This window comes from Symphalangus syndactylus, chromosome 18, assembly GCF_028878055.3.
Source record: "Symphalangus syndactylus isolate Jambi chromosome 18, NHGRI_mSymSyn1-v2.1_pri, whole genome shotgun sequence".
NCBI lineage: Eukaryota > Metazoa > Chordata > Mammalia > Primates > Hylobatidae > Symphalangus > Symphalangus syndactylus.
Window position 1 is genome coordinate 28,415,150 of NC_072440.2, and position 13,692 is coordinate 28,428,841.

Genomic DNA, 13,692 nt, shown 5'->3' on the forward strand with positions numbered 1-13,692 from the left:
CTGTAATCCCAGCACTTTGGGAGGCCAAGGCAGGTGGTTCACTTGAGGTCAGGAGTTCTTCACCAGCCTGGCCAACATAAAGAAACCCTGTCTCTACTAAAAATACAAAAATTAGCCAGGCATGGTGCGCACGCCTCTAATCCCAGCTACTTGGGGGATCGCTGAAACCTGGGAGGCAGAGGCTGCAGTGAGCTGAGATTGTGCCACTGCACGCCTGCCCGGGCAACAGAGTGAGACTCTGTCTCAAAAAAAAAAAAAAAAAAAAAAAAAAAACAACAACAACAACAAAAACACATGTCAAATGACAAATAAGGAATCGCATTTTATAATTAATAAAAAATTGGAAGAGGCTTTAATACATGATTTTCTTATAACTGCCTACTTATATGCCAACATAATCCATAAGAATACTAGATGATGAAAGGATATTCTGATTTGTTTCTGGTTTAATACTGTAGCCTTCTTCATCTACATCAGGAATGTTCTAAGGAAAAAAGAAAAAAAATTATAATGACAACTGTAATGTATAAAATTATTAGAGATTATCAAAGTAGCCTCAGGTATTACTAAGGAACCAAACCACTTCTCAGATATCAATAGGTTAACGAAATGATGAACACCGAAGAAAAATTACATCCTTTTATTTAATTAGCTTCAAATCACACTCCATGCTTTGGATATCTGAAGGAGGAAAGACCTGCAAAATGAAACAGGAGAAACACAACTCATAATTTCAGGGCACAAAATCACCGAGGTGGAGACCAATTCAGATTGCTCGATATCTACAGTTTCTGTTATAAATGAGGAAGAATAAGTTAGTTTAAAAAGTACATGTGATTTGAAAGCTATTATCAAGCTAAATATCCTTATTGCTATAAGCTCTATGGAAATATAAGATCTAGCACCTCCTTACGCAGTTTAAAGTCTGGGTGAACTAGTGAAACTATCTAAGACAAACCATCAATGTCTGCCAACATGCCATAAAGAGTGACAACAAGACACCATGTGTCTCATGAGAGAGGCAGCCCTGACAAAATAAAACAAGACCAAAAAAAACCTAAACCTGGATCTTATCAAGCCCCTAGATCCAAATGCCAATTTAAATAATATAAAGAAGTAAAACATAATACAGTATGGCAACATAATCAGCAAAATCCAGACTGAAGGAAACTATAAAACAAACCACTTAGTCTTGCCAATAAAAACACAGAAAGCGGGCCGAGTGCAGTGGCTCACGCCTGTGGTCCCAGCACTTTCGGAGGCTGAAGCGGGTGGATCATGAGGTCAAGAGATCGAGATCATCCTGGCCAACATGGTGAAACTCCATCTCTACTAAAAATACAAAAATTAGCTGGGCATGGTGGTGCATGCTTGTAATCCCAGTTACTCTGGAGGCTGAGGCTGGAAAATCGCTTGAACCCAGGAGGTAAGGTTGCAGTCAGCCGAGATCACGCAACTGCACTCCAGCCTGGCAACAGAGCGAACTCTGTCAAAAAAAAAAAAACAAAAAAAAACCAGAAAGCTAAATAGAGAGGGAGGGAGGGAAGGGGAACCTATAGATCAAGAGAGACTTAAGACATATCAACAACTTTAAACAAAGCATAATAAAATGGACATCAAAGATGATAAATATAAATACTGAATGGTTATTTCAAAATACTAAGGAGTTGTAAATTATTTCTAGATGTGATGATATTGTGATTATGTTTTAAAGATATATATAATGTACCGCTTCTCAGCCTTTTGGCTAAGAAGTGTAAAGATATATATAATGTAAATTCAGATGAAATTATATTATTCTAGAATTTGGGCAGAGGAAATGGATGGGCAGGATTGGCTGGGGCAAGCTGTTGGGGCTGACTGATGAGAGCCCCAACATGAGAGACCATGATGCTATATATATATATATATATATATATATATATATATATGTTAATATATACCTATGTGTGTATATATGTATATATGTGTATATATATGTGTGTGTACATATATATATATACACACATATACACACACACAAACATACATTTGTTTAGAATTCTTCGAAATAAAAAGATAAAAATAATCTAGCTGGGAGTATTAAAAATAGCAGAAGTTGCCTAAATATTATAACTCAGAAATTAGTTTAAATGCATTTTAACAACTTCAAGAAGGGGTTTTCTGGTCACATCATAAAATTCCCATAAGTTGAAAGAACACTGCAAACAAGGAGAAATAACATACACAAAGACACAGAAAGATAAACAAACATTCAGTTCAGATGTTCAGAAAAAGGTTTTTTTCAAGTTAAAGAAAACTGGGCATGCCTAAAAGCAGAAGAGGAGCCAATAAATACTACAGATATCACAAATATGTGAGACAAAATGAGAACAAGGTCCTCTAAGAGTCAAGAAAAAACAGGATAAGACAAAAAGGCCCCTCCCTGTTCCTCAAGGACTAGGAAAAAATAAAAGGAAGAAAACAGGTATTTGCGTAGGAATGCCAGCAGCTTTGTGGACAACCAATTTTTCATTCAAATTCTCAAAGTAAAGAAATAAAAGGTTAAGACTACGTGTATCTTGGGGTGTGGTGTGTGAAGCGAAAGGACTGAGAGTGTAAATATAAACCATAAGCAAAAAACAAACAAAATGAGAAATAAAAGACTACCAAGAAAATTAAAACTACATTAAGACAGCAAATTCATAAGCTTGAAAATATACTCTGTTGGTGAAGCTGCGGGGGAAAGGCATATTCATACTTTGTGGGTATTAATACAAATTGGCACAACCCCTATAGAGAAAAATCCGGCAATGTGTAACAAAACTACATATATATTCACTCTTTTACCCAGGAATCCTATTTCTAGAAATTCACCGTGAAGACACAGCTCCAACTATTTAAAAATACATATGCACAAGGTTATTCATCAAAGATTACTTATAACCTGTAATTATTAGAAATTACCTAAATGTCCAAGCACAGCTGAATAAACTATGGTACATACACAAAATGGGTAGACCCATTCCTCCATATCTGCAGGTTCGGTTTCAGTATTTGCATGTATTCAACCAACTGCAGATTGAAAATATTTTTATTTTATTTATTTAGTTTTTTGAGATGGAGACTCGCTCTGTCACCCAGGCTGGAGTGCAGTGGCCCAATCTCAACTTACTGCAACCTCCCTCCACCTCCTGCAGTGATTCTCCTGCCTCAGCCTCCCTAACAGCTGGGATTACAGGCGCCCCTAACAGCTGGGATTACAGGCGCCCACCACCACACCCAGAAAATTTTTGTATTTTTAATAGACACATGGTGTCGCTATATTGGCCAGGCTGGTCTCGAACTCCTGGCCTCAGTTGATCTGCTCACCTCGGCCTCCCAAAGTGTTGGGATTACAGGCATGACCCACTGTGCCCGGCAAAAATACTTTAAAAAAATAAAAAATAAGCTGATTGTGGTAGCTCATGCCTGTAACCCCAGTTCTTCAGGAGGCTGAGGCAGGAAGATTGCTTGAACCCAGGAGTTTGAGACCAGCAGTAGAGTTGGCAATATAGTCAGATCTCATCTCTACAAAAAATTAAAACATCAGCTGAACATGGAGGCATGCACCTGTAGCCCAGCTACTAGGGAGCTGAGGTGGGAGGATTGCTTAAGCCTGGGAGGTAGAGGTTGCAGTGAGCCCAGATGGTGCCAATGCACTCCAGCCTAGGCAACAGAGCAAGACTCTGTCTCAAAATAAATAAATAAATAAATAGTACACAAAACATGAATCTTTAAAAAACACAGTAAAACAACTATTTACAATATCCATTTACATTGTATTAGGTATTATAAGTAGTCTAGAGATGATTTAAAGTATGACTTAAAGGATGTGTGTGGCTTATATGTAAACACTATGACAGTTTATGTAAGGGACTTGAGCATTCAGTGATTCTGGTATCCTCAGGGGATTCTAGAACCAATACTGCAAGGACACTGAGGAACAATTATACTATGTAGCTGTTTAAAAAAAAAAATGAGAAAAGTTTCTATGAACTAATATAGAGTGACTGCCAGGAAATACTGCTAATTTTTAAAAAGCCAAGTAGTAAAGAACATATATAGTATTATAACTTTTAAGTAAGAAGGGCAAATAAGAACACAAACATATATCTGCTTATCTTTGTTTAAAAAAAAAAAACTACAGAAAGGATAATTAGAACACAATAAAGTTGGTTAGCTACAAGGAAAGGCAATGGGGTAGAAGGGACACAGGAAAGAGGAACACTTCTCTGAATATGCTTTTGTGGTTAGATGATGGAATATCCGAAATTTTGGGGCAATATATACTTAAGTATTTAGAGACAAAGGGCCAGAATATATTTAATTTGTGCTCAAATGGATCAGAAAAAAATATTATACACATATAAACACATGCACAAACATAGAGAGAATGCAAATGTGACAAAAATAAAGGGCATACAAGTGTTCTTCGTATTATTTCATTCTTGCAATTTTGTAAGTTAGAAATGATTTCCAAATTTCAAAAAAATTTTAATAGAAAGAAAAAGCTGCCAAGGAATTGCAGCAAAAATCCTTTTACTGGTAAGGTATTCTGTTCTTCTAATCACTTTCAAAAGCTCAGCAAGAAAGATATGAAGAACTGTGAAGGCAGGCACAACACAAGGTTAGGGAGAACTGAGGGCAGCATTTATGTGACTATCACTTCCAGACTAAATAAACAGTCTAATGTGGCTAGCAGTGAGCTAACAGATGGAATTAAAAACTAGAAATAAAAAATCTAACGTAGGGTGAAGGGCAGCTTCCATGGATAAAAAGATGACAAAGGCCGTATTTTTAACACTGAAGGTAGAGCCCTTTCTTTCTACTGCTTGCTAATATGCAAATATCACTTTAAAATACTTTAAAAATAAGGAAACTTTGCTAATTGTGAATCTTTTTAGAAATCAGAATGAAAGAGTTTTTCAAAATACTTTGTCCCCATTCCAAGTACCCTAGAAACACACCAGGTATTTAGTCTCCCAGAGGTTCTATCTCAAATTTAACAATGGACTACTTTAAATTTGTTTAGAATACACTATTTGTTTACAGAATAAACTATATAGCACAATGTAATAATTTAATAATACCAAGCTGTTTTCTACATGGCTGAGTAAGCAGCTTTTGGACCAACCTCCTGCAGATTACAACGATAAATTCTAATCAAAACACATCAACAGGCCAGGCACGGTGGCTCAGGCCTATAATCCCAGCATTTTGTGGGAGTCAAAACAGGAGGATCACTTGAGGCCAAGAGTTCAAGACCAACCTGCTCAATATAGCAAGACCTTGTCTCTACTCAAAAATAAAAAAATTAGCTGGGTGTGTTGGCACATGCCTGTAGCCCTAGCTACTTGGAAGGCTGAGGCAGGAAGGATCACTTCAGCCAAGGAGTTCAAGGCTGTGGTAAGCTAGGATTGTGCTACTGCACTCCAGCCTGGGCCACAGATCAAGAACCTAGCTCTATTAAAAACAAAACAAAAAAACCACCATAAACAACTATCTGGAGGTAATGGAAAATGACCTAGCGCACCCACTAAAATAGCTCTACAAAGTGATTCACTGAAAAATTCCATAAAGTCACAATGTAATTCTAAAAAAGGATTCAAATAACCTACAGAAAGGCAAGAAAAAAGCAAAATGAAACAAAAAACAGAGGAACAAACAAAACAAAAAATAGCAATCTTAAAATCTGACAGTATCATTACATATAAATATATATATCAATTAAAAGGCAGAGATTGGCAGAATGGATTTTTAAAAACATAATCGAACTATCTGCTGTCTATAAGAAACTCACTTCAAATATAACAATATAGTTAGGTTGAAAGAAAAAGGATGGAAACAATTATACTAGGCAAACATGAATAATAACAAAGGGGAAAAGAGGCTGTCTTTATATTAAAGTAGATTTCATAAAGAAAATTACTAGGGTCAGAGAGGAACATTATGTCCACACAAAAACCTGTACACAATTGTTCATAGTAACTTTATTTCTAATAGTCAAAAATTGAAAAGCAACCAAAATGTCCTACAATGGGTGAGTGGGTAAACAAACTTTAGTACATCCAAAACAGGGACTACTACACAGCAATAAAAAATAAACTATTCATATGTACCACAACCTAGATACATCTCCAAAGAACTGTGCTGAGTGGAAAAAAGCCAATATCAAAAGCATACATATTGTATGATTTCACTTATAGAACAACCTTGAATTGACAAAATTATAGGAATGAAGAAAAGGTTAGTGGTTGCCAGAGGTTAAGGAAGGCATAAGGAAAAGTGGCTGTAAAAGGGCAACCAACATGAGAGATTGTTGTGGTAATGAAAATGTCCTGTTTTGATTGAATTAGTGTCAATATTCCAGTTGTGATACTACATGACAGTTTTGTAAAGTGTTCGTGTCAGGAGGAAGGGGTAACAAGTACACAGTACTGTTATATACACCATCTTTGCAACCTTCTATGCATCTTTATTTCAAAATAAAAAGTTTTTCCTAAAAGCAGTGATTCTCAGTGTACTATCTTTTTACTGCTAGAACTATTCATAGAAACCTGATGTTAATAAAAACATACACATTACTTGTGTTCATCTTTACCCATTCAATCCATGATTTCTATATTAGGGCCCATACAGCTGGAGTGAAGCCCTAGGTCAAAAGCAGTATGAACAAGAATAGAACAGGCAACTTCACCCATCAATCTTAAAGGCAGTTGCTTACTCTGGCTAAAGAGGTGGTGGCAATTTAAAAAATATACACCAGAATGGAGCTCAAGAGTCAATGAAATGTTTCTTAATTTCTGTTTGGAATGTGGACATAGGCCAAAACCAAAAAAAAAGAAAAAAGAAAAAGAGAGCAATTACACTTTCTTGGCCAACTTTCAAAAGATGCAGTTGCTAAAAATAATTTTTTAAGTTACACAGACCTTTAAAGAAAGGGATAAGAAATGAACAATAATTTCCCTACCATGATAGCCTATTGATGTTTTAAAAAATAATTAGTAAGAAGAAGCCATGAATAGGCCATAAGTTATTATTTATAGGCTACAAATAAAAGAAAATAACAAGCCTGTATAACATAGTGAGACACTGCCTCTACTAAAAATGAAAAAACATAGCCAGGCATGGTGGCATATGCCTGTGTTCCCAGCTACTCAGGAGGCTGGAATGGGAGGAATGCTTGAGCCTGGGAGGTAGAGGCTGAAGTGAGCTATGATTGTGCCACTGCACTCCAGCCTGGGTGACTGTATTCGTCTGTTCTCACATCGCTATCAAGAACTATCTGAGACTGGGTACTTTATAAAGAAAAGAGGTTTAATCGGCTCACAGTCCTACAGGCTGTACAGGAAGCATGGCTAGGGAGGCCTCAGGAAACTTACAATCATGGCGGAAGGCAAAGAGGAAGGAAGCACATCTTACATGGCCAGAGTAGGAGGAAGAGAGTGAAGGGGGAGATGCTACACACTTTCAAACAACAAGTGAGAACTACGAGAACAGCGAGGGGGAGATCTATCCCCTGACCCAATTGCCTCCCACCAATCCCTTCCTCCAACACTGGGGATTACAATTTGACAACAGATTTGGACAGGGACACAAATCCAAGTCACATCAGCCACAGAGCAAGACCCCATCTCAAAATAAAATAAGTAAAAACGAGTCTCCTTTCTCTACTGATCACTGTAATTCTTGGCCCCAAAGGTATCCACAAGTAAAGTGTCTTGTAACTCATTCTTCTAAAATAAAGATAACACATATACCCACATATTTATATCTTATTTTTAAAACAGCAATCGCTTAAAATATCATACTTGCTTTTATTAAGTTCTTTCCATATCAGCAGACACAGATCAACGCAGATCAACTTAATTCTTTATAACATCTATTACCCCACCAATTTATTTAATCAGTTCCCATTTTGATGGATGCTTTGGTGTTTCCAGTTTTTTGCTAATGTAAACAATGTTGAAATAAGTATCTATCTATCCCTCACTTTCTATATATGCATGAATCTTGATCAAGTGTGTGTCTGTGTGTGTACATACATATATACACTAATACAATGTGTGTGTGTGTGTGTGTGTGTGTGTAAAGTTTTGTTACTATAACTGTAACAGTAAATTCCTAGCAGTGAGATGGCATGGTCAAAAATGAACTCGCATTTCTTATTTGGGGCAATACTGCCAAACTATCCACAAGACAGACGGTATCAATTTACATTCCTACCAACAGTATGAGCGTATCAAAACCTTTGCTGGCCAGGAACAGTGGTTCACGCCTGTAATCCCAGCACTTTGGGAGACTGAAGCAGGAAAATGGCTTGAAGCCAGGAGTTCAAGAGCAGCCTGCGCAACACAACCCCAACTCTACCAAAAAAAAAAGTTTAAGAAATCAGCTGGGCATGGTGACATGTGCCTGTAGTCCCAGCTACATGGGAGGCTGAGGCAAGATGATCGCTTGAGCCCAGGAGTTCATGGATACAGTGAGGTATGATCACACAACTGCACTCAAGCCTGAGCAACAGAGTGAGACCTTGTTTCTAAATTAAAAAACAAAAAATTAAATTAAAAAGAAATTTGCCAATATAATTAGACACTAGAGTAAATTCATTCTAATTTCTATCAGAAGAACACCACTATTTTTAGCAATATTTATTATGGTTATCACTTTTATTTCTTTTTATGAAAATTGACCATTTTTATCCTATGCCCTTTTCCTACTAGGCACTCACTTACTTTTTGTATTGATTTGCATATAAACTTTATAAATAAAAGCAATTAGCCCCTGTCACACGTCTTGCAAAGATGCTCTGCCAGTTTGTCTCTGATGATTCAAATCCTTTTATAATGTATTTTTTCCAGTTTTATATATTTTTCATCTCTACACAGTCAAATTTATCAATCACGTCTTATTCAGTATTAGAATTTTGTATTCTTTTGTATTCTGGGTAAGTACTAAGTAAAGTTTAAAACTGGATAATATTGATCATTATAAAATAGTATCAATTAGTTACTGAATTAAAAATGTTTTACTTAAAGGGAATATATGTAAACTAAAACATGAAGTATTAAAGTTGTATTTAATTTTACATCATCAACTTAATGCTACAAATAATTCAGAAATAAAATGTATAAAAATAATGCAGAAATAAAATGAGTACTAAAGTTAATGCCAAACACATCTGCTGCTTTTCATTAATTAGTTAACCAAGGATATTAAACAGAGTAACCAAGTGGTAAGGTAAACATTGTAACTCCAAAAATACACTGATGATTTTAACCCCATAACTCATTATAAGTCTATTTCTTATTTTTCATATAAATTTGTTAACAAATCATAATTGTATTTTAAGGCCAAAATATAAAACAAAATACTAACTTTATCTTAGTTAAGTAACATAAAACACACTGTTTCACAAAATATTTTTAGTTATTTTGGTACACTATGATGCTGTAAAAGATCAAAATGTTTTTGGATCAAAGGAAACAATAGTTATGCAGGCAAGAACAATAAGCAATGGACAGAGATTGTTTGAAACTCCTATACTTATCAACATGAACGGTATCTAATGAACAGTATCTAATGAACAGTTTTGAAAAATATGTCTGTCTACACATTACTTAACAGCATTTGGTAAATGTACTCTCTCACTGTAGCCAAAGGGAGCTCTATTTGATGTCTTCTTTAATTACACATAAAGAAATACATTTAATCAAGAAATATAAGCAACCCTTCTTTAAAGTAAAACAAAAAGCACAGAAAAGTACTGACCATGGTTCTTGTTCCTGTTATTTCTAAAATGACAAGCTCTTAAATGAACTCAAATGCATGCACAATGTTGTATTTTAATAGAGCTAAGAATAAATGAGTAAGAACACCACATTTTAAAATAAAGTATACAGATTTGATTTCTGGCATGTTTCCCAAGAAAAAAACAGTATGATATGGCACCACTCCAATTTTAAAAGTAAAATGTCCACTCTTCAAAGGTGGTTAGAAATACTTTCTATTTAACAGGAAAGCATCTGGCAATGTAAATCCAAAAATGCATCTGTAAAATAATTTTAATAGTGATTTTACAATATGATGGTATTTTTCTTTGAAAGACTGGTAACAACTCAACTCAGATATGTTAGGTTTGTCTTAATGAAAATAACTAATCTAAATTGTTTACATCAAAGTTAAATCTACTTACCAGTGAATCTGCATCAGGACATTCCCTATTAAAACAAAATATCAGAAATACTCAATAATTAGAATTGTCTGCTAATTATGCTTGTTCGAAGTATTTACTTTGGTACTTAAACATAGCTTTTATTTAAACTCTACAAAAAATATTTAGAGAAATCAAACCACGAAGATTAAAACATACCAAATTATTTTAAAATTCAAAAAAGGCATTCTTACACCCATACCACCTGACAAAATAAAAAACAAACAGCTTACAAGTATTCCTTTTTTTCTGTCAGCTTACATTATGCTTTAAGAGCTTATAAATATTCAAAAACCTATTTTGAAAAGTAATTCTTTTCCATGAATATACTCACACATCAAGAAAGCTGTCAGTCCTACAAGGCTTTCTAATAGCTTTTCATCCAAGTAAAGCAAGTTAAAAAAATGTCCTTAAAGAAGAAAGCTTGACTTTAAAAAAAAGTCAGTATTAAGTAGGAAGTAGTCTGAAAACCTAAAACTACTGGAAAAAATACAATTTTTAAACACTTCAGTTTCATTTGAAGTACTTTCCATAACTTAGTAGATACAAAAGTCAAAGCCAGCTTTTTCCAAATATACTGCGTAGACTTCCAGTCGGATAACTTTCTTATGTAACGTAATATGTAGTTGAGAACTGAAATTCTATCACTTAACTGATAAACAAGTATTGAATTTGCATATACACTAGTGAAAAGTATTATTTAAAATGTAAAACTAAAACATAAAGAAGACCTAAATATGTACAACTAAGGACAGTGAGGTTATTAAAAATGAGGTTAGAAGAATTTCCATGTATTCACTCTAAAATAAATTCACAAACAAAAATTAAGAGCGCAGACTTAAAAAGTTTTTGGACCTTTGACTTGTGACAGTTAATGCACACAAAGCAGGCTAAGCATCCCTAATCCAAAAATCTGAAATCCAAAGTGCTCCAAAATCTGAGAGTTTTTGAACACTAACAGGATGCTCAAACAAAATGTTCATTGGAACATTCTGGCTTTGGGATTTTTGGTTTAGGAATGCTCAACTGGATGTATTCTGCAAATATTTCAAAATCCAAAAAAATCTGAACTCCACTTCTGGTCTCAAGCATTTCAAAGGATACACAATGTGTGTCAAAATCTTATACAAACAGATAAATGCCATTTATCCAAATACTAAGCAAACACCAGAAGAATCTACAAAATTGAAGAATTTTCTTAAAGGAAAGTAGGATGAAACAGCCTGAAAAAATTAAAAAGGAGGAAGATGACTACATTGCTCTTAATCCAAAATGAAGTACCAAAGAGACAGGGTAAATGCAAACCCCAGGTGACTTTCTTTCTTTCTTCTTTTTTTTTTTTCTTTTTTTCTCTGACACAGAGTCTCACTCTGTCACCCAGGCTAGATGGAGTTCAGTTGCATCATCTCGGCTCACTGCAACTTCGGCCTTCCAGGTTCAAGCAATTCTCCAGCCTCAGCCTCTCAAGTAGCTGGGATTACAGGTGTGTACCACCACACCTGGCTAATTTTTGTATTTTTAGTAGAGATAGGGTTTCACAATGTTAGCCAGGCTGGTCTTGAACTCCTGACCTCAAGTAATCCACCCTCCTCGGCCTCCCAAAATGCTGGGTTTACAGGTGTGAGCCACCGGGCCTGGCCCCCCAGGTGACTTTCTATCCACTTAAAAGTCATTTAAAATTGCACATTTTGAAATACAGCTTCCTTACTGGTAGATGAGAAACATTATATTTTTCTAAACTTACGCATACTCTGAAGAAATGTTCCAGAAAAGGCATAATAATAATCCAATCCTTCTAGAGAATCAAATTAATCAAGATGTTAGAACATTCCTACTTTCTTCTTTTTTTAAAAAAGATGCAGTTTGAACATAAAAGGAAGTGCTGAAGTTCCAAAGAGTTTATTCTCTGGCTTTAAGCCAAAACACTCCAGTCACTGGGGTAAAGTACTTATCTGTTTGCCTTCACAGTGGGCTGTATGACACCTGCAGATGAAGCTCCAGGAAGAGGAAGCTCTGAAAAGGGCCTGTCTCCCACAATTACTAGCATCTCAAAAGCCTTCAGGCTATGAAGAGGCATGCCAAGAGCCTCTGGCATTTCAGGCAAAGTGAATTCTAACATTTTTCCTGCCAAGAAGTTTGAAAGAAGGTGATGATGGTACAGTGGTTTAAGCACTGGCTTTCTGCTCTAGTATTGCCATTGGTTAAAAGACAAAAACAAAAAACCACCCTAAGTGGCTTAATATCATATTGGGAAATTATTGATAAGGAAAACTGTTTTAAAAACCTGGTTAAAAAATACTATATGCTCCTTACATGAACAGTAATGAAACCCATACATTATAAAACTAATTTAAGGCCATGATTCTATACAATAAAGCCACTAACAGATGAACTAGATGTATTTTAAACATTTACTTACTAATCAATTGATCAGATTTCAATATGTATTGCTAATATTATAAAAATAGATTAGGTTTCACCCCCTTAAAAATATACCCTTCATAAATGCTCAAGAAAGACATTTGCAGAAGATTTGATAACTATAGATATAGATGACTTTGCAATTGGTCTTGATTTGTTAACCAAATACTCCTTGGGAGAGGGGAAGAGACAGTCATTTAAAATGAAAGAAATTCTAGGAAACTCAAATAGAAATATAACTAGGTAGAAAGCAAGAATACCCAAAGCACAAACTGTTCTCATACGTTAAAAATATGAGTGCCCATCAAACATTAAATCTCATGAGAATTCCGTTGATTATGCTAGGGAGGCGGGGTTTTTAAACGAATTTTCAGTCAATGTTGGTGGGTCAACAAATCACTCAAGACTTTTGATTGGTGTTGCTTCAATCTAACTGGACCGAGTAATCATGGAAAGAAAGATTCCTTTAATTCTAGTTTGTCTCTGAATAATCAGGCTCAAAGATTCTTAACCCCAGGTATACATTAGGAATCAAAGGGGCTGCTTAAAACAAAAAAGAGCAAAAACTATGTTGAGGTTTCATGTTGAGAGAATCTGATTTAATTGATCTGAGGTGGGACCTGGCATAGGTATATTTATTTTAATTTCCCAGGTAGTTCTAATGTGTAGCCAAAGTAAAAAACAAACAAAAACTTCAGTTAGCTAATCTAAACTCAATTTCTTACATGCTTATTATATATTCTTTGTATATTAATTTTTTATTTTTAAAAGAAGGTAAATCAGGCCGGGCGCGGTGGCTCAGGCCTGTAATCCCAGCACTTTGGGAAGCTGAGGCGGGTGGTTCACCTGAGGTCAGGAGTTCGTGACCAGCCTGGCCAGTATGGTGAAACCCTGTCTCTACTAAAAATACAAAAAATAAGCCAGATGTGGTGGTGGGCGCTGTAATTCCAGCTACTTGGGAGGCTGAGGCAGGAGGAGAATCGCTTGAACCTGGGAGGTAGAGAATGCAGTGAGCCAAGATCACTCCACTGCACTCC

General features: G+C 35.5%; 1 protein-coding gene across 3 annotated transcripts in view; it reads right to left on the minus strand.

Annotated features, from left to right (window-relative positions):
* The window catches only part of FCHO2 (FCH and mu domain containing endocytic adaptor 2), a 130,795-nt gene that overhangs the window by 39,804 nt on the left and 77,299 nt on the right, over positions 1-13,692 (minus strand). For all 3 annotated transcript variants that reach the window (XM_055254473.2, XM_055254472.2, XM_063623171.1), the window contains 2 exons: positions 10,217-10,241; positions 427-484 (listed from right to left, as the gene is read on the minus strand). In XM_055254473.2, the coding sequence (XP_055110448.1) occupies positions 427-484; positions 10,217-10,241 (83 nt within the window). The remainder of the gene's footprint in view (positions 1-426; positions 485-10,216; positions 10,242-13,692) is intronic.